At 40.4% G+C, this 21,349-nt stretch overlaps 1 protein-coding gene across 1 annotated transcript; it reads right to left on the minus strand.

Moving 5' to 3' along the window:
- Nucleotides 1-11,703: 11,703 nt before the first annotated feature.
- LOC139146211 (octopamine receptor-like) lies at nt 11,704-13,566 on the minus strand. The gene has a single exon (XM_070717618.1). It carries the CDS (start codon nt 13,564-13,566, stop codon nt 11,704-11,706), a length of 1,863 nt encoding a protein of 620 aa, XP_070573719.1.
- Nucleotides 13,567-21,349: the final 7,783 nt, after the last annotated feature.

The following is a 21,349-nucleotide window of genomic DNA, read 5'->3' on the forward strand; positions in this document are numbered from 1 at the left end:
ATATCACATACGTACCACAGTTTACTTGCACCGGAGCATAGTTGTGACCTCGATGAGAAAATTTGACCCAGTCCATTTCAACTCGATGGGGTCAAAGCTAAATTTCAGATTTCTACAAAAATCGTAAGTTGGAAAACGTTGCCTTCTCAACAGGTTGCAGAATTAGTCTTCATAAAGTACATTCAAATATCCACAAATGTAGCCAAGCTATGAATCGCAAATTTTTGAATTCTGCGACTATCCCCGGCCTTGGTTTTCTCTGTCACTATGACGTTCAATATTCTTCATCTTCTTTGAGCAGAGACCTTGTGGAGTACAAGCTATCCTAAAGCCTGTATTGAAGAATATGGAATACTGAAAAAATAAGAAAAATATCAATAAATTAGGATCATAAATGGGGACTAAGTTTGGTCATAGAAGAGCATATCAGCTGTACCTTTTTGCCATTTTCCCAGTATTTTGATGCCGTGTATCTGCTTCAATTTGTTGTCAAAATTGCCAGGGGTTTGCATGTCTTGCTGCCTGCTGGTGTATTTTGGTTGACAAAAGGATTCTTGTCTGGAATTCAATACTGTAACAGTTTTCAACAATAACAATGCTGACTGTGCACATATATGTTAAGGCCATGTATATGAATTTACATCATCATGTTTCAGGGATCAAAACAAGAAATTTCATTAGGTACGCAGAATAAAAATAAAAATTAAAGGCCAAAACTTCAGGCTAGTGTAGCCTTCGGTAACTACAGGGGGGATGGGCCAGAGGAAATGGGGAGGTTCACTTTTTAGAAAACTGTCCAAAAGGGAGGGTCACTTTTTATAAATCTATCTTGGGGGAGGGTCACTTATAAAAGAAGACGATTATACGGCAAAACCTTTGAATGTCCATTTGATATTTTCTGAATAGAAAATTAAAGACAAAACACATTGATTCTTTTTATCGACAAGCTTCACAAACAAAGAAGATGCAGTGATATCTTACATTAAACACCTTGAAGAGTTAAAACTGATGAAAGACACGAGACAAAAACATATAGCAAAGTGTATATCACTTATCAAATGTCTATAAATGCACAGATATTGTCAGTTTTATGTTATGAAAAATTGATCATATCTCTCTCAAAGGCCACCGTGTATAGTGAATCAACATTTCGGTGAAATTCCAAAATCCAATTTCTTGCACACACATCCATTTGTAACCACCTTAGTCTAATTAAATACATGAATATCAATAATCAAACATACATAAATACACAGATTTACCTAGTTTTGTATTGGAAAAAAGTTATTCATAGTTTCTTCATAGACTACCATGTATAGTGAATCAACATTTCGGTTATATTCCAAAATCCAATGTCTTGCACACATAACCTGATCAAGTACACTAATATGAATAATCGAGAGTACATAAATACAAAATTTACCTATTTCTGTATTGGAAAAAAATTATTCATCGTTTCCTCATAGACTACTATGTATAGTAAATCTACATTTTCATTGAAATACAAAAATCTTGTACACACATGCATGTTTTAGTTCCCACTTCAAGCAAAGTACATTCACATATACTATCAAACATATATAAATGTACAGATATAGCTTGTTTTACAAGAGCAAATTGTCAATAGTTTGCCTGCTAGACTCTTATTTATTATGATATGATATTTTTGGTGAAGCACTATATCAACCACATCTTGCCTCCTTATAGTTGCTCACAATATGGTGACCCTCCAACAAATGCATGACCCTTCAAAAATGCTTGAGTGATAAATTGCAACCCTCTATCCCAAAACGCCAGCTCTCCTCCTGTAATATTTTTTCGTAACTTACAGTTAAACTAAGTGTTATGTAAATTAGGTCATACTGTTTCAATTATTCCTTGGGAGAATACTGCAGTGATTGGGGGATGGTCAAGTTTTAGAATGCCGGACAAGGGGAGGGTAACATTTTTGACACAAGGATAGGGGAGGGTCACATTTTTCAGTACAGGTGCGCACGGAATTCCCCCAGGCCATCCCCTGTAGTTACTAAAGGCTCCCCATGGAAGCTGAAGTGGCTATTGTTGTTGCATTATATCACATGTCTTTTTACTAAATGTTTTGAGTAACGGGGGAGGGACACTTATTTTCATGTACGGATAAGGGGGTCACTATTTTTTTATGCAAGAACTTTTGGAGGGTCACTATTTTTGATGAAGCGGTGTTTCGAAAAGCACCGGCCCACCTCCTCCTCCCTGTAATTTCTGCCCAGTCCTTTGCATACGATAAAAATTATACACGATCAGCACATTTCTGAAACTTGAAACTATCCCATAGTAGCTCGCATTATGAAACAGAGTGGTTCGTTGGCATTAAAAGCTCTTTAAACCGAATTTGAGATGAACTCATGTTCATACCCTAAGCTTCGAATCGTCATCCATCAGCCGGGGAGATGGACATATAAGTCTACGTTATCACATTTCATACACGCGGTCCCAATACGCCGTATCCGGCGTGTTACTAGTTTTTCGGAAATAAAATATGAGATTGAAGCCAACACTGATATTGTTTTGAATTGTCTGCAGAATGAAATCACACATTAATGACAAACAAGAAAACAGAACAGTTACTCATGATTGAAAATAGATTGTGAGCAAACAGACAAAAAAGAAACACACCGTATGCCAAACAGCATATTAACAACGTGGTGAACAACGAAAAAATAACAAATAAAGAGCCAGTGAGAGAAATATGTAAATTAATTGATCAATTAGATGAAGAGAGAAGAAGCACATGAACCAATATATATGAATATTTCGGATGAATATCATGATTTGAAGGCAAGACAAGATCAGAAAAGATCCCATGCAGCATTTCTGACGTCATAGTCAGTCAGTCAGTTGACATCCGTATCACGGTATATTACCGTTATCAGAATTGTGCAGCGACGACTGAACTATCGCAAAACTTCAAGATGACAGAGGCCGTGGAGAATTTTCACGATGTGAAATTTTAGTGATAACTGAATGCATCTCACGAGCAGCGAAGACACAATCCCCCTGATGGAGTTTGAAATTGCCTTTTGGTGTATCTCAGACTATAATTGCGAAAGCCTGAGAAACTGAACGTTCCCGTGATTCACTGCGCAGTGATAGTTTTTTTAGACTGCGTTTTTTGGCCTACATTACGGACCACCGGCCCATGTCAAATCAAGACACGTCTATCCGAGAAGGAACTGTACGGTGTATTTCCGATGTCAACAGTGACCGCAATAGTAGCCGAGTCAGGCTCGAACGTCCTGTGCAAATATCAGTGTTTGAAAAATATCGACGGCACTCAAACCGATGTGATGAACACACGCCTATGGAATATCAGACCATCGGTGTAAATGCTTAGACTGATATTGAAATTTCCCTCGAGTGCCGTAATGAACTCATCCGTCTCCTCCTACAAAGATGCGGCTAATTAAAGCTCTTCAGTCATCAATATTCATTCCTCATAATATATACATTTGGTCATTATCTTTACTGCAATGACGTCCCTTCCAATAGAATCTTAAGTAAAGAGTCAATATCGCAGAAAATTTGTGAAGGAGTGAGTATGCGCTTAAAGTGCGTGAGTTAATGAAATTTACTGCGTTACGATCGATTTTGTTGCATAATCTGGCCTACGTTTATTTGATAACTGCAGTAGATTTTCTTGATGAGGAAAATTTATGTCTTTTCATGTTTTTGTCTAAACTTCGAGTCTGCGCATAATTTCGCAGATATTACGCCAATTTCTACCACTGTTTTACGCTCTATGTCTCGGCACTACGCAGCTTCATGATGTAGTTTTATAATACAGTGTATGTTTACACCTTATGAATTTCACGTAATCTCAACTAGGAATCGTTTGCGCATGCTCAGATGACGCGATTACGTCATTAAACAGGAGTAGATTTACAGCACGGATACATGCACGCAAAATGCAATTAAAAGACATGAAAAATATAATGTTCTCTAAAGTTCATATGTTTCCTTGTCCTATTATTCATAAGTTATGCTTGCCTTTCGCCCACGTAAACAAATCTACAGTTGGACAGTTCATCATATAAAGATGACGCACGGGAAATGTGAGACTTTTCTCTGAGGGGTGGGTTCAAATTTCATTTTGTTTTCGCGTCACGGTGCGTCAACAGAGGCGGAAAGTGAAAGGGTTTCTTACACTGTTAGCATAAAACAGCGAAGGCGCAATCGACACAAACTCGTACTAGAAACCCACAGAATCCTGAACTATAATCATTGTGACTGCAATGACGAGCGTCTTACGCACAGTGACGTATAGAACAGATGTCCATGCTCGGGATCCAACATGAGCGTCCAATTTCTTTGCGAACTTGAGTACGTAACAAAAATGAACGTTTCCGCTTATTTAAATGCTGACACGTATTTGCACGTATAAATTTACACAACATCACCTTTTTTCTCCCAAGCCTTTGCTCTGTCATAGCCCCCCCCCCTCGTTTGTAGATCAGCCGAGTTCGCTCACTCAATATGCATATTATCGTATATGTTCTTAAAACACCTGTGTTCCACGGCACAAGTTAACGTACGTTAGCACCTAAAGTCTTTAAATGTGTCAGGAGCAGTCTGCTCAATGTCAGCACAGAGTTATGTAGCCTTTAATTTTAATTTGTGGATTACACATACTGTGCCCCTGCAGTAATATGTTTGATTCCCTGAATAATCGGTTTGTCATGGTGTCAGACTGGCATTCCAAAAGAATGGCGCTAGTTCATATGATCGACGACTTTGTCGTGATCGATCGCCTTTGCATTTATTCGAAAACAGAGTGAAATTTACAACACCGACAATAATTTCACAACCTTAGGGGTTAGGATTCGAACTGCCATTTTCCTACTTCGGGGACGGTAAAAAGCTGCATTTTCGGTTATTAGAATACCGCTCCCCCTCCCTATAATTCAGGCAAATTATCATAACGACTCTGAAAAGAATAGTCATTTTATGTACAAGTGGTTCCTTATGTCAACATGAAAATTTCAAAAGCTATTCCCTAGAGTGTGGTTATTTCATCAGAAAAAGTAGAGACATCTTGTTGGAGACCAACAAATCAACCGACTGAGGACATGATAGTCACCCTACATTAGAGCTGCCTATATTTTGTCCAAAGGTCGCCTACCTTTACCTGCGTCTGAAAATCACATTTACAAATCCTGGCTCTAACATTATTTCTTGTAGTGTGACACTCACTACCTAAATGATGTTAATTCGTTGTTGTCCGTTTACCAAGTTTATCTATTTTTCTGTGTGGGATAAACTATGGAACAGCCCGTGTGTTGAAGCTTGTCATTTTTTTTTCTGATATCATTTCTTCGACGATCAGGGAATTAACTTAGGCCTAAGTACAAGTGTTGAGAATAAAATATTTTGTGGAGAATATCTTAAGGTAGAATGCGCCTCGAAAGTGAAAGACGTAAACTTTTGTTCAAACTTTCCTGAGTGAAAGTTTAAACTATTCCTTACTAAATCGGCAATAAATATTAGGGGTCACCGTGCAAAGTTTGGAACTAGCGAATCAAATTACCCAACAATTTGCGATGTTTGAAATTCAAAATGGCTGCCATCCCTGTGTTAACTCTACGGGGAGAAGTAAATTTTGGATTTTCAAAAAACTAAGACGGTCAAAGTTTTTCTTTCTCCAAGAGCTTTAAAATGAGCCGCTACAAGTGGTAGATCAGAATAGAATAGAAGAAATTTGAGAGTCCGACTATCTGCCACTGAGGTGTGTTTCAGTACATTATTGTTGGCGCGCTATACAGATGAATCACCAGTGCTATGTATTAAAATCCAACGAGATCTTCGGTCACGCTATGTGGAAACCTCACTACATATCCACCCTTGGCGGTAGATTTTTCTTAGTACAGGTTGCGAGGTGTTCATTTATGCAGATTGCATTGATGAGCGTTGCCTAGGTATTGAAGCCTATATGCTAATCATTCTTCATCAATGTGAAACATGACATGTAACTCACATGCTGCACTGTACAGTACATTGCCAAGACACTTGTCTCTTTCAACGTGCACAGAGAAAACAATAATTTCCGACGTATTTCAGGAAGGATATTACTTTGTTTTGACTGACGTCGTCATAATCATGTCTCCGTAAATCTGATCAGAATTCTCGTATGACATCAACCGTTAGCACCTGCACAGTGTCAACACCAGGGTCCTTTGTAAATGTCGATCTTTTCACGATTTATTTAATTAACCGAGCAGAGTTTCAGAACAGCGTATGGGTGATATTGAGCTGAGAGGCAGAATAATCCAATTATTGGAGCCGCTGTGTGATGTTGATTTCGCAATCTCATCCAATGACGCGATTGGAAAATCGATACCTGACAGCGCAATGAAAACGATCAGTATTTTCGCGAGCAAACTTAATGTACCTTATTTCTCATATTTTGCCCATCCTCTTGGTTATCAATCCAACCAACGAGACAGGCCGAGGGACGGGGAGACAGGCAAACACACAGAGACGCAAAGACAGACAGGCAGACAGACAGATAGACAGACATAGCTGTAAATATTGAAACACGTTAAGCACGTGTTTCAGTTTAGGTATAGACGTGCACGCGATCGGAAAGTACAAGCCGTGCACTCTCATTCACAGTGCGTGTACACTCCACCGCCTATCATTCTCGAGTGAGCTCTTATATTAAGTATAATATCGGGTTGGATAGGCGGTGGCAGACAAACTAACAGACACTCATCAATAATCTGCAAAGGAATACCCTTGGATATACATGTGTGCGTGTATAATATAAACTCGTACGCACACACACACACACATTCACACCCAGATAATCCTAAACAAAAGCATGTGCACGAAAGATATGAAGTGAGTTCTTGAAATGTGTTACTTGAACGTCAGCCTCAAAGTCTTCGTCACGGTCATTGCGATGGACGTTACAGGGGACTATTTGGCTTGCTGACATTGCCAGACATGTATGTTAAGCGATGCCCGTTATATTCAGATGAATTAAGAGATGCCAGTGGGTAAGCGATGCCCGCTATATTCAGATGAATTAAGTGATGCCAGTGAGTAGAAGGCTACCAGCTCAATAAATCCAGCATACAAATGAATGTATTTTTACCCTATTACATCAACATATGGATATACACTTATCAATTACATCGGGTATACGGGGTGAACATTTAGTACATCACGGGATTATCGCCTACTATTCATAAAGCAAAACCACTACAAATATTCGCAGCGTCCCTGCATCGTAGCGGCGGCGTGATTCTCCGTGATTTTGTGACGTAAACTCGATCCTTGATGTAGAGCATGCATACCGTGTTTACGTCTTCGGATCGAGGTAATGCACTGTGGTATCTGTTGCCTTCGGGGCAAATTACAGGAACGCTCGGGCTAAAACGATAAAGAGATACGAACGCAACGTTTATTTTTCCAGAAGCATCCTAAGAACATTTGCGTTTATTTTTCCACAATTATCCTGAGAACCTCCGTGCCAGCCATACCTACGAAATACATGACTGTGAATATGCAGACACTGACGAGCACTTGTACACTCATAAACACAATCATGTTTAGATTAAAGACGACTGTGATGTAACAGCTGTCCGAGAATGAAAGTTGGAATGTTTGACGCACCGTATCGAGGTTCTCTGTGCAGTGACATTTAGTGCCCACTATGTCATGATATTCGTTTCTGGCATGAAAGCACGTCAATTTTTTTTTCAGTTCCTCAGATACGACTTCGCTTTAATTTAAAATTTCCTGTCATCCTATACATTGAATATTATCGATCGAAGGGCTTTCTCTCTTGACAAATGACACGACAGACACCCTTGCCCAATACATGCATACATAATCGAAGGCAAAAGAGAGTGATGACTGTGACATTTCATCAGCAGGAACTTATTGAGTGCGCCGACTTTGCAGTACAATGGCAGAAAAATCCATCTGTGAGCGACCCCTCTGTACATCGTCATTTTCATCATTTTCCCTAAAAAAGCTAGCAATACAAAAAGCGTCATCTTTTCCCCATTGCATTAGTGTGTCAGCATTATCGATGTTGTACGCTGACCTTTGGCAAATGGAAGGCAGATGAACACGCATATAGAAGACGTATTACGATTTATCGTACCTGTCGATGACACGCCAAGCTCTAGTCTTTCTGTTATTGCTACTAAACATGTTTTAGAACAAGGTCAATTTCCATATGAAATAGGTTGCCTTCATCGAATCATCGAATCTTATTAAGGGCTTACCCCGGTTATTGCCTAAATTTGAATTCAGTTCTGTCGTTGAAGAATTGTGCTATGTTCTTTTTGGAATATATATATATATATATATATATATATATATATATATATATATATATATATATATATATATATATATATATACAGTACCCGATGCCAAAAGTAGAGCGTTTTTAACAATAATATAATTTCTTACAATACAAAGTAATAATATATGTTATTTAAGTTTAACACATCTTATAATCTTCAGTTACATCACTTTTCCTCTTGTGTATATATGTATATATGTACAGAATAGAAAAAATGATGTGTATATATTGTTTACATTTATATATATACATGTATATACATATATTTACATATATATATATGTATATATATATATATATATATATATATATATATATATATATATATATGAGTGTATGCCTGTGTCTGTGTCTGTGTCTGTGCCTGTGTCTGTGTCTGTGTTTCTGTGTCTATGTGTGTTATAAGATATAAGTATATAATGTATACCAATACTAAACGTGTATAAGTGCAAAATATAAAAGCACACACACGCGCGCACACATATATATGTGTCTGTCTGTCTGTCTGTCTGACGATATGTCTGTCTGTCATGAATGCATAAGAAGAATGCCCAACTAATTCTTTATCAAAAAGCTCGATTTCACAACCATGAACTTACAAGAACATGCAAATATTCAGACAAGAAAACAATCACAAGAGAAAGCATACAACGCTGGACAATGCATTGCACTTCAATCTATGACAGATGTATGAAATTTCAGCGTAGATGTCAAACCAGTCAAACATATGTGAGTCACCTGTGCCCGTTCATAGTAATTGTTTTGTACTCTCGGTAAAATTTCCTTTTTTATAAGATTCTTCTCCGGACTAGTCCTCGGGCATTAAGGTCCATTGGAAGCTCTCACATACAGCTTTTATTGTTGTGGTATTTTTATGATGGTCGCGCTCGTCACGTACGAAACTAGTGGATCATACAAACATTAACAGATCGTCAATAAAATACCCGGGCTGTCTTGTACCGAAATTGTTGCCTGCTTGCGCCGCATTTGGGAATTGCACACTCGTATTTTTGTAAAATCTTGGTCAAAATTCTAAAATTGTGTATTTGTTTTATCTCCTTGTTTGCTTGCACGGCTAAATTTAAAACAGCATGCATGCAAAAATACACCACTCTGTTGCGCTGAGTGATCGTATGGAAGCTCGCGAATTGCAGACCACATCCATATATCATGCATAGGAATCTAGCATGGTTGGTTAGCCTAAATAATAACCACTTACTGATAATTTGCATACAGATTGGCTGGCGACATCCACGTCGTTCTTTCGAAAGCATATGTAAAGAAGTATAAATCCAAAATTAAACATCACTAAGTGTTGTGTCAGATACCTATCTCTGTACAGCAGATTTACAAACATATGGAAGAAGGGTCACGTTGCAGACAAATGTAATTCGAAGCATATTTAATTAACCTCCATGTACACTTATTTGGATACTTAAACAAATATCACCCTATACTGTTTGATAAATAGTTGAGACCTTTCTTTTTTATTTCAACTCAACTGAAACGGTTTTTTACTCGAGCAAGAGAGAGCGTATGCGCTATTGTAGTATTGTCATCGATCGACGAAAAGCATGACTCTATTATCCGGTCGCAAATGGGGGCAATATCGATTTTTCTGCGATAAAACCGGCTTCTTAAAGCGTCCCGTCAACTAACATGGAAAACACGGATGCTGATTTCTACGGGCAAAATGACACAGGCTAGCTACGTAACAACTCAATTCACTGTGCCTAAAGATCAATATGAAGAAATGATAGAAATTTCGACTGAAAAATTCATCGAAAACAAATTGTCAGACCACTTTCGAAAACACTACATATATTTACTCTGTGTACACATACAGCGTTCTCTAACGTATAAGACAACCAATTCGATCATTTCCCTTTAAATTGAATGTAAAATTGAAAGGACATTGGTACACAGTACTGGTCTATAAATTACAATTGGCAGGATAAATTTGAAGTAACTTCTTGGTTTTAGTAAAGTAGGTAAGTACGATTGCACTCAGGCATACGTGATTTATGTATGTATGTATGTATGTATGTATGTATGTATGTATGTATGTATGTATGTATGTATGTATGTATGTATGTATGTATGTATGTATGTATGTATGTATGTATGTATGTATGTATGTATGTATGTATGTATGCAAGCATGCATGTATGTATTCATGCATGCATGCATGCATGCAATCGTGCATGCGTGCGTGCGTGCGTGCGTGCGTGCATGCATGCATGCATAAATGTTTGTATGTATGTATGTATGCATGTATGTATGTATGTATGTATGTATGTATGTATGTATGTATGTATGTATGTATGTATGTATGTATGTATGTATGTATGTATGTATGTATGTATGTATGTATGTATGTATGTATGTATGTATGTATGTATGTAGGTAGGTAGGTAGGTAGGTAGGTAGGTAGGTAGGTAGGTAGGTAGGTAGGTATGTGTCCATGTATGCATGCATGCATTTATTATGTACATACATTGAGGTATTACGATGTTGGTATATCTTTGTACTACTTAGCACAAATGTATCAGGTAAATTTCAAAAAATGTCTGGCATTTACAAAAGTTAATGCTATCCAAGAAATTGAAAAATCTGTCAACAATGGACGTTTGCTGGCGACTAGGCGACTGTCTCATACTCAAAGACCTAAACAGTTCTCGATGGAGCAGAGGGCAAATCTAAAGTCAACAAGTCGAGTTGTCCATTAGGCAGTGGAGGCTTCGCCAGCATTTTGCTTCGGCATTGGCGTCTGCAAAGGACCCTGAAAGCCAATTCCTTTCGTCAACCGCCCCGGGCAGTCTCTGTGATATCTTAAGACAGTATCTTGTCATAAACCGAACAAGGCTTGTAAGCATCGCATGCTGTCAGGGGGGGCAACAACCTCTATAGATGCTGATACTCACTCAAAGGCGCATTTCCAAAGGACATGACTGCATGCATAATATTGTCCGTGGAGACTTTTCAGGCAGAATCCCAGTAACATGTGTATCCCTTCTTGTTCTGATTTTTTCCATAGTATTTCTGAACTGTTGACTAATCAAGCATTACGTGGCACATTTATCCTTGACATTGAAACGCAAACACCAATTTGTCACTGACTTGTAAAAATGACTCGATATGTTAAATGTCGACTGCAGTCACACAAAACAATAAGTTGAAAAAATTTCTACATTATATTGAAGTGATTGAGGACGTCCGTTTCTGTACTGTAACTATATATAGCATGGTTTGTTTGGAAAGTCATTGTGTCATTAAACGGAATCGCTATGGGCCATTGCTACCAAACAATATACAGATTTTGTAAAATAGCGGGGATTACCTCCCTTCTAGTATCTATTTCTACAGAGGCATAGACCGACCTCCAGCACGTTAGCCACCGCGACACGAAAGTCTTTGTCGTTGTACACATAGAGGAACGGATTGACGATGGAGTTGGAGTACTGCAGCCAGGCGGCGATGCTGTACAGTGTTGGTGATAGACACACGTCTACGCAGAACGAATCTATTATCATGGCCACGGCCCAAGGTGTGTAGGACAGCAGGAAGAATCCGACCAGGGTGCCCAGCACTTTCGCCGCTCTTCGATCACGTCGCTGCTTTTTAGCGCTCTTCTCTCTGGTCATCTTGGAACATCCGTTTTTCACTTTCGGTTTGTTGGCGTTGCTTTGACGTCGGCGCTCGAACTCTACCACGTCCGATTCCGAATTGTCCCCGCTGTCGTCTGTCGGGTGTTCCTCACCATTTTTGCCGGCCACGGCATCACACGCTGTTTGCTCTTTCGCTTTATCGGCCGCATTGTTACCGGTCTTGACTGGGCAATCGGCGCTGTCAGGGTTCGGCCTCGACTCCGGCTGGCCTGAGCATACGCCTTGTTCGTGCGAGCTAGCCTTCACCAGCGATTCGCTTTCCCCGTCCATATCAGATTGTACGCCCTGACTTCTCTGCTCCGGGGTTCGGTGCTTCGCCTTGCTGGAATCATCAAGTGGTTGCAGCTCTTCCAAACCGCCATCGGGCATCCCTCTGTCTTCAGACACGGCGTCATTCATAAAGGCAACATTCCCATGCGTCTGGCACACGTGCGGCTTGTTCACTGTCAAAGGCTGCAAAGTGACCGAGTGATCTCCCGATGGAAGAGGTGTGGTCCCCTCGGTAACGTCGTTTTTCTCGCTCTCGCGCGTGGGCTTTCCTTTCACACTGAGCCGCGTCGCTGCAGTTTCCGGCTGGCTATACCTGGCGGCGATTGTCGTCAGTGGCAAACTGGCAGACGCTATCGTCGGCGGCTGGACGGCTGGGGAGGTGTATCTGGCGGCAAGGTAAATGCGTATGTAGAGGAAAGATATCATGAACAATGGTATGAAGATAGTAACGATCAGGCTGACTATGACAAAAGCCATGTTGTCCATCCACTCCTCGAAGCATTCCGCCTCATAGTCTATTATAGAGACCCCGGAGATCGGCTCCCACAAAACCATCCCGGGTACCGAAGTGATGAAGCCCAGAAGCCAGGCCACTACGTTCATACCCCTAACCAGACGCAGGGAGCGCTTGTTGCGGTAGTACACTGCGTGGAGAATACACATATAACGGTCAAGACATATTGCGCACATGACGTATACGGACGCGTTGTACACAAAGTAGTCTATGGAAATCCACGTAACACAGCAAATTTTGCCCAATTTCCACCCGTCCATGCCGAGAAGACTGTCATAGGCCGCCAATGGGAGGACGAAAATTCCGGCAGCTAGGTCTGAGATGGCGAGGCTGGCGTAGAAATGGTTCGTCGGTCGTCGCTGTAGGTTCTGGTGCGTGTAAAAAGCGATCAGTATGAGCGCGTTCGCTACGATGGTGACGATAATGATTATTGCAAGAATCACGCCAGCCACTGTCGTGACGAGTGGGTCGAGCCCGAGCTGTTCGTCGTCGCCTTCGCCGACCCCGGTCTCGTTCACCGCCCTCGCCGTCACATTGTCCGTAAAGTTAAAAAACAGCGTCAGACTTCGGGCGAAGGTGTACGGCTCCGTCGTCATGTTACCGGCGGGACTTTGCAGCGCGGCTGTACTCGCGGAGTCGATTTCGTAGCCTTCGAACGGCGGTCTCGTAGAGCCATATCCACCGCTGTACTCACTCAAATTCGATTGCGTGAGATTATTCGGTTGCAACAGCAACGGATCGCTCGCGTTCATCTCCATCGGGAGAGCGCTAAGAACGCTACTACTCGTATGCAGCCGGTTTATAGCCGAGCACCGAGTGCCATACGCCCTCCTTCGACATCGTAGCTCATACACACACAGCTACGGGACCTTATTCCGCATTTGAATCTCGTTACAAATAAGTATCAACAAAAAAATTCAATCAATCAAGCTATGCAATTGATATAGCCACGCCGCCTCTTTCTCCTTTAGATCGCTCGCACGTCGTTCCGTATTCCTTAGCAACGTTTGCGGTCTTTGGCAACGGGTGAAATTTTCTCTTGCAATGGATTCTGCCGATCATAATTACTTACCGATGGCGACAACTCCACGGTAGTATGTTTAGCTATTAATATAATTCCCTGGGCTCGGCGATGCTGTCTCGAACACCTCTGACAGTCAGCGTGATTGAAGGTATCACTGCAAAGCTCGGCTTGGAACAATTTCACGCTGGTTCCGACGAAAATGCACGACGAAAAGCGGCAACAGACAGTGCGCCATTATCAGAACAGCAAGACGAGTAAAGGCAGTTTATAGAATGCCTCTCCACCTGACCGAAAACCTGCAGATGTTGAGTTCACATACTTCCTCGGTTTTCGGAAGAAATACGCATACGCCGAGAAATCAAGTAAACTGTAGCATCAACCATACCGGGGAGGTAAAACAAAACCGGTCGTGTGGGCACAATTCAGCGGACAGCTCGTATTAAGTTCAGGCGGTAGGGCTATTTAGATCTGAACAGACCGTATATGACGACCCTCCAAACCGACCAATCACAAGCAGTAAATTGCCATTACCAGAAATCGTGCAAAACTTGCTGATAAAACTGTACGGACGACTGACTCTCTCTCTCTCTCTCTCTCTCTCTCTCTCTCTCTCTCTCTCTCTCTTTCTCTCTCTCTCTCTCTCTCTCCTCTCTCTCTCTCTCTCTCTCTCTCTCTCTCTCTCTCTCTCCACATTGAATGAATATTCGAGCCCTAATCGTATCCGATACTCCTCATAATTTAAAGAGACAAAGTCGCTCTTTTTGACTTTTTTTGTGATATCAAGAAAACTTCGAATACTCGCATAAAGTCATACAGGGTACAAAATGACGACGGTATGTACCCGTAAAAAGTGTCAAAAATCATTATAATGCTGAATACAAACGGGTGATGTTGTTTATGACATCAAGACAATCGCATTTTTTTTCCTTTTCCGACTCACTTTCCTGTGACAAACATTCGATAGTGTAATGAAAAGCAGATGCTATCCTTATTTACATGAAAGACACTGCAAATTAAGATTTCATCACAAAAGCTTGCATGAGATCAAAACTTTTGTAACGGTGTATATTGAGTCATACTCGGTGACAGTTATGCACGGAACTTGATGATTTCATACAGAACGAATTATGTCTCACTCAGAGTTTAACCTTGTCTTGCTGCAAGTAGAGTTGACGTTGAGCTTGTGCACAGTTGACCAGTATTTCAGCATGTTTCAAGGAGTCAAACGACACAAACTATACTGTTTCTATCAGATAAAATTAATGAAATGGGTAAAAAAAGCGACTTTGTCTCTTTCTCGACGGTTGTATTTTAGTACTCTCGCCGTATATATTATTTACAACGAGTTGTCAATTAAGACATATACCCAACGCCGTAGTACTCAAATGAGACAAAACGTTGAAGTCCACTGACTGCAGCTACACTGCGCTCGCTAGACTAAAAGCTGACAAACTAGCGCCACCGTGTTCCGAACATACCGTGTGCTTCTCATTTGATGAACACCCCTAGGCTAACAGCGTAAAAGTTGGCCTTCTTGCTCATTCTATTGAAATATATTGTATGCCGTTAGACTTTGTTTTGATCAATAAATCACCACACGGCCTGAATCGACGGTATTACAAAAACACCGTTCAAGGGATGGGAACCCATTAATACGATGTATTATATCAACTAAGGATAAGTACGTTTTCTTGTAAAGATAAAAGTCTACGGGAACATGTTTTGTGCACATATTGTTTCAAGGCGTGCGATGTTAGAAAGACTACAAGAAGCACGTTTGGCTTTAACAGACTATTTATATAATGCATGAAATGATATAGTCACATAGAGCATGAGAATGTATATAATCCTTTTATGTCTCGTGCTTATTGAGTAAGCCGTACTGTTTGCACATACACTCAATAGGGAGCAGTGTATCAAGAACATCTCTATAATTAATCATCGCTTCAATGCTAACCAGTATACCGTTTCACACAACACAAGAAATTTTACCATGTTTGGAAACCGATGCAAATTCATTGACTCGCTAAACACTACACTTGAGAAAATATAAATATTGTTGATGACGTTGACAGCTCGAGTTCACCAGAATTACAATCAATCGACGCGCGGAAAAGTGGCAGCAAATACACACAATCGTCACAAGTTGACCCGCTGGGTTGACTAGGTCGGTGTTTTGAGGTAGATTCTGGTAATAACGAGGTCTGGAAAACTGGAGTATTTGAGTACACTGAGAAGCACACAGAGATAAATACTTCATCTAATCTTGCATCAGAACCTGTATTACATTGTACAAAATAAAGTAAAAAACAATACAGTTGACACCATGAGTAAAATGATTATTATAGATAAGTGAGCATTCCTCATGATGTTGTTGGGTTATTCACCGCGATATACAAACGACACAGTGTTCAAAATTTGATCATCCCTTGACATGTAAAAACCAGTGTCTCTGTAAACGCCTTTGGAATTTTGCTATATATTGTACAAGAGAAAAAAAAACGAGGATATCAGATTACAAGGTTGCCCACTACCCACTACAATGGTTTACCTTGTATCAATCTCCGTGATATTTCTATTCTTTCACATCGGTATTTTGTGGATCCTTTCTTGCCGATATCTCGGAAACGGGAAGGGGAAGAATTGCCCCACGGCCATGTATTCCTGCTATCTGTTAAAAATTCCCAGTATTGCGTGTCTAATGTTGATAAACATTTCAAAGGGGAATATCAGAAATGAAATTCCGTACGGTGAAATATGTTTTTACTTCTATTACTTATGCTTGGGCTTATCGAAAGACTACTCAGCTAATGCCCGTTATGCCTCGTCGGTGAACAGAGATTTTCTATAAAACCCTCGCATATACTGCTCATCTGTTTAGGGGAGTCCCCGCGGCAGAATGACGCTAGAGGACAGATATTCTGACTCTTAAATGTCTACAATATTTCGCTCTTCTGCTGCTTATACAAACTAATTGTAAAATCTGCAGAGTGAACCATTTGTGTGTGTGTGTAAACATTGAAATATTGAAAATTTCATTTTCTCGCCGTTACCGGTCATTTTGAATTTCAAATATCGAGAAATTTTATGCAAATTATTTCTCTAGTCCCGAACTTTACACGACTCTTTCTTATTTATATTCTTGATCTTGAAAGAAAATATTTTGAAGTTTTTTTTCGAGCATGGTATTGAGGAAGTTTGAAAGTGCAGTTTCGAGGCGCATGCTGCCGTAAACATCAAGAGAGTTTTCGCATTTTATTTCTAATGCGATGTCTATCAGCTTCTCTCTCCTTTGTCAGCCTGTGCATACATACATACCATAGAGATCGGTTACTCGTTTTTTTTCGTTTCGCATTCTGCCATTACGTCTCGTTCGGCATAAACGTTTTGTACATACGTAGAAATGAATTTTATCTTTAGAAACAGAGATTTATTCGTTTCTAGTCAAAGTGTGCATAAATGTACACATTCGCGTTTTGTCCACCACCCTAGGGCAATGCAATTACTAGGCCTTGTCCATGGGCGATCTACTAAATAGATACAACCTTGAAGTTCTACATCGCTCTTAGTTTTGTTGGCGACCGACTCGTTCTTCTTTTCGATTAATGGGAAGTTGCCAGCTCCCGTTTTCAGACACTCTAGGACCCAAGTCATCGTTTCATGTCATACTACTACGCGATGGAGTGTTTGAAGCCGACATGCCTGCTGTGAGTGACGGCGTGGCCTGCCCACCTCTTGCTGCCACCACTGCGGTGAGTATAGGGTCTAACAAAACGGAGGAAAGCGGAAGACCTGTAAATTTCTTGAAAATCAGGGCAATCCGGTCCTTCAGATAATCCACGCACGTCTAGCGAACAGCTTCACCGAGTTTCAGAAAGCCAGGTCGTCTCTACGCATGGCTGAAACTGCTCCTCCACGATCGATTCCCGGACTCACAAACGAGTCTTATTCAAGCCATGTTGTAAATTTTCATCCTCAAGGATTTGGTTGCCATGCGAACGCAGAACAAATTTGAGTCAGCCTCGTTGGGCTTTCACACGCATAAAAGCATTTTTGCCCGTTGAGTCCCGTGATATGTTTTCCGCTGATGGATCTATTAAATCTAAACTTTTCAATTGAGACTGAGAACAGACGCTTTGAATCGTAATAGGCAAAGAAACGACACTCAGGCCACCTTGTTTTCAAATAATCATCGTATAAGTGAGACGAAAAAAAAACCTAGACGCTCTTCTTTCGCGCCACTTGAGTGAACATCCCCTAAACCAATAAAACGTTCCTTTTTATCGGTTGACATTTAGACCCGGTTAAGTGAGTGTCAATGGCTGATTGCCGTGTAGAGTAAACCCTACGTCCCACGTCCATCAACTCCTTACCCCGACTACTTCAGACTGATTGCCGTAAGCTACAACGCGGAAGACGAAGGTTCAAAGTTTACGTGCAGTCTGGCTGACAAAGGCGGATTTTTTCAAGCGTGAAGGCAGAGAGACGCTAAAATCAATGCAAGACTTCCGTGTCACGATTTCCACCTTACATATTAGTAAAATACGCCTCGGAAACAGATATTATGACTAATATTTTCACTTGTCTGCCGCTTATATGGATTCATCACGAGGCTGGCCCAGCAGCTTTCACTTCCGTGTGAAGAGTTAATCGAAAATTTAATTTCGCCACAGAGTTAACATGGGGTTAGAAGTCATTTTACCTTTCAAATATCAGTGAAATATGAGTAATTTTTTCTCTAGTGCCAAAAATTTGCGCAGCCAGTTTTGACTCCTGATTTTCATTGTGAAAGAGGATGGCTCAAGGAAAGTTTGATCAAAAGTCTGAACCTTGCGCTTTCGTGGCGCGAATTACTTTGGATTGGATATTGTCTTGCCTGCTTCTCTTCATGTTTATCTTGTTTAATGATCGACCCACTTCAACACACAGCTATATGGTGATTGCAAGTTTTGACTCACCATCAAGTCTCATTTATCTGCGCTGCTATTAATATCCGATCCCTTTTTGCGAGAACGCAAACCAGCCTTCCAGGAACCTCAAAGACAAAGTTAAAGCTCCATAAGCTGTATCTTTTGGCTGTTTTCAGAACTTTTGTTTTGTGGTTTCCCTACACTTTCTGCACTAAATCCCTGAACTGTAATTTAATGCAAAGTATTTAGCATATCAACACAACCTATATGAGTATCATCTAAATTATTATTGTTGAAAATTGTGTTCAAATACCGGGGGACTAGAATTCATTTGTAAAAAATAAACAATGATCACTACACACATACAAGCTGTGTTTACAAACAAGAATACTCGAAATTTCAGCATGACCAACGGATTAGGGTCGGACACGGTAGTTGATATACAGAAGCAGAATACTGAAAAATTTGCCACAAGTTACGGCTTATGTCCCTCTAACTTACTGGTGTGTGGATACAGTCAGCGTGTTAATAAGATCTGGTAAATATTCTAATCACAGAAATATATATGTACATATATACCTGTTGTTATAATATGAGAGTTGAAGCTATTTCTAACGCAGCCTCTTAACCCGCACCCACCCGGACCGTTAATTGCACTAAAGCGTAGACAGTAGAGACTGACTATGATTAAAGTGACCTCAAGCGATTGAATTAGAGGGCGCTTGTCAATAATCTTGTGGCTGTCCTTGACAAAGGATTTTAAACACAATGACTGGCAATGTAAACGACGAAGGAGCTAGTTAAATATATCCCGTAGATTAATCTAAACGATTCCCAGGACGCTTTGTCTGCTTCGTGTTCTCGTGTTTAGCAAATATTAACGTTACAGTAGCCGCAGCTTTTGATAATAATTCATTACACGTTGGCCATTACACAAAAACAGGCTGATGTTTGAGTAGAAAAGGCAACTGCGTTCTAAGAACAGAACAAAATTGATGGAAAATAAATCAAAAGTGGACTTTTAAGTTGGCAGGAACAACGAAAACGACGAAATTCAAATATTTAATTTTTGAACGAATACCATGCTCCATGAAATTTTAATCGCTTCTATTTCATTACCAGTAGAAATCAGGTAACCCCTTTGCGATCGTTCCTTTTTATTTACCCTCGATGATAATATTCCAAATTCCTTCCTTTCTCTAGGGTCATTTCAAAGTACCTTCACACAAAATTAAGACAAGGAATAGATGAATTTTGAGTTGTGTTCTACCCAAACACGTTATCAAGGCAGCATATCCAGATTGTGTGACGTGGATGTCAGTTACTTACACTGATTTGTACAGGGCTTACGTACAAGGATCAGATTGATCGAGAAAACTCCCCATCCCCGACGGCCCGTTGTCGAAGTCTCGTCGATGGCAACGGCATTCCCACCCGGAGTCCTTAACCTCTCCACCCCGACCCATCAATCAATCTGTGTTTCATTTTTCAGCCACTTCATTTGCATCCGCTTGCTTCCAGTAGTAAGTACCTCAACACCTACTTCAAGCCCGACTCAAACTCAATGATATTGGATGTAATTGAAAAAAGGGCAACACGGTCTTGTGGGATTAGACTCCCTTGACAGTTAATAGGAGTGCTTGTCCAGGCGACATACGTTATCCTAATGACTAATTTATCACCATTTATGGCACGTCGGGGGGTTTGAGATATTCACCGACGAAACGAAGTGATTCGAATGTTTTCGGATATTCTCGTGTATTCCACCCTACAGGACAGTGTGTGTGCGTGTTTGTGATTGATAGTGTCAATATTTCATAGATAAAAAGCGGAATTTCAAGCATACATCATTTTACAACTGTAATCCCAATCTGTCAAAACTTGGAACATATTTCACCTGACAGTTCACTGACCCCGACAGCTTTACTGCTGTATGGGGATATCACACGGCCCGAGTCGCCAAGGAAACGGATAAAAGAATTAGAATTGTCCCTAATAGATCACGACCCGCTATAACTCAGTGAGATTAAGTATAGCAACTGATTTGATAATCATTACACGCTTTGTCGTTTTGGTTTGTTTTGTTTTATAACGACTCTGACGCGAAAATTTCGTCTTCAATGTATCACTGCCGGACAATGATAGGGTCAAATCAGTATTTTATCTGTTAGACAGTTTCTTATTTACCCACATTTTAAATTCAGTGTCAAGTAATTCACAGCAAAGCCCAGGGGAATAACATGACAGACGTGCATAGGTGTTACGCCTGAAGTAAGAGTAGAGTGTTAAGTTTCCGCGTCGCTAACTGTTATTCGTAAATAAAACTCTGCCGTTCATACTTTAATCTGGACTGGAAATTCACACAGTACAATTCAACAAATTAGCAATTAAGAAGACCAGATCATCACACACAAAATCGGCTGGTGATAGATATTTCAATGATCTGCTTAAAATTGTGTCGTCGCGTGTAGACACGTTAATAAAAGCCCTGTCGTTTTCAGTAGCGGGGGTCTATATTTATCGCCCTGGACAATGGTCTATGATTTCAACTGAGAACATCTAAAACAATTAACTCCCGTCACGGAATTCTTGCGCACGCATATATCA

The sequence above is a fragment of the Ptychodera flava genome, chromosome 12, assembly GCF_041260155.1.
Source record: "Ptychodera flava strain L36383 chromosome 12, AS_Pfla_20210202, whole genome shotgun sequence".
Classification (NCBI taxonomy): domain Eukaryota; kingdom Metazoa; phylum Hemichordata; class Enteropneusta; family Ptychoderidae; genus Ptychodera; species Ptychodera flava.

Bases quoted from the DNA above. Each gene is read 5' to 3' on its own strand.
- LOC139146211 (XM_070717618.1), bottom strand. From the start codon at position 13,566: ATGGAGATGAACGCGAGCGATCCGTTGCTGTTGCAACCGAATAATCTC.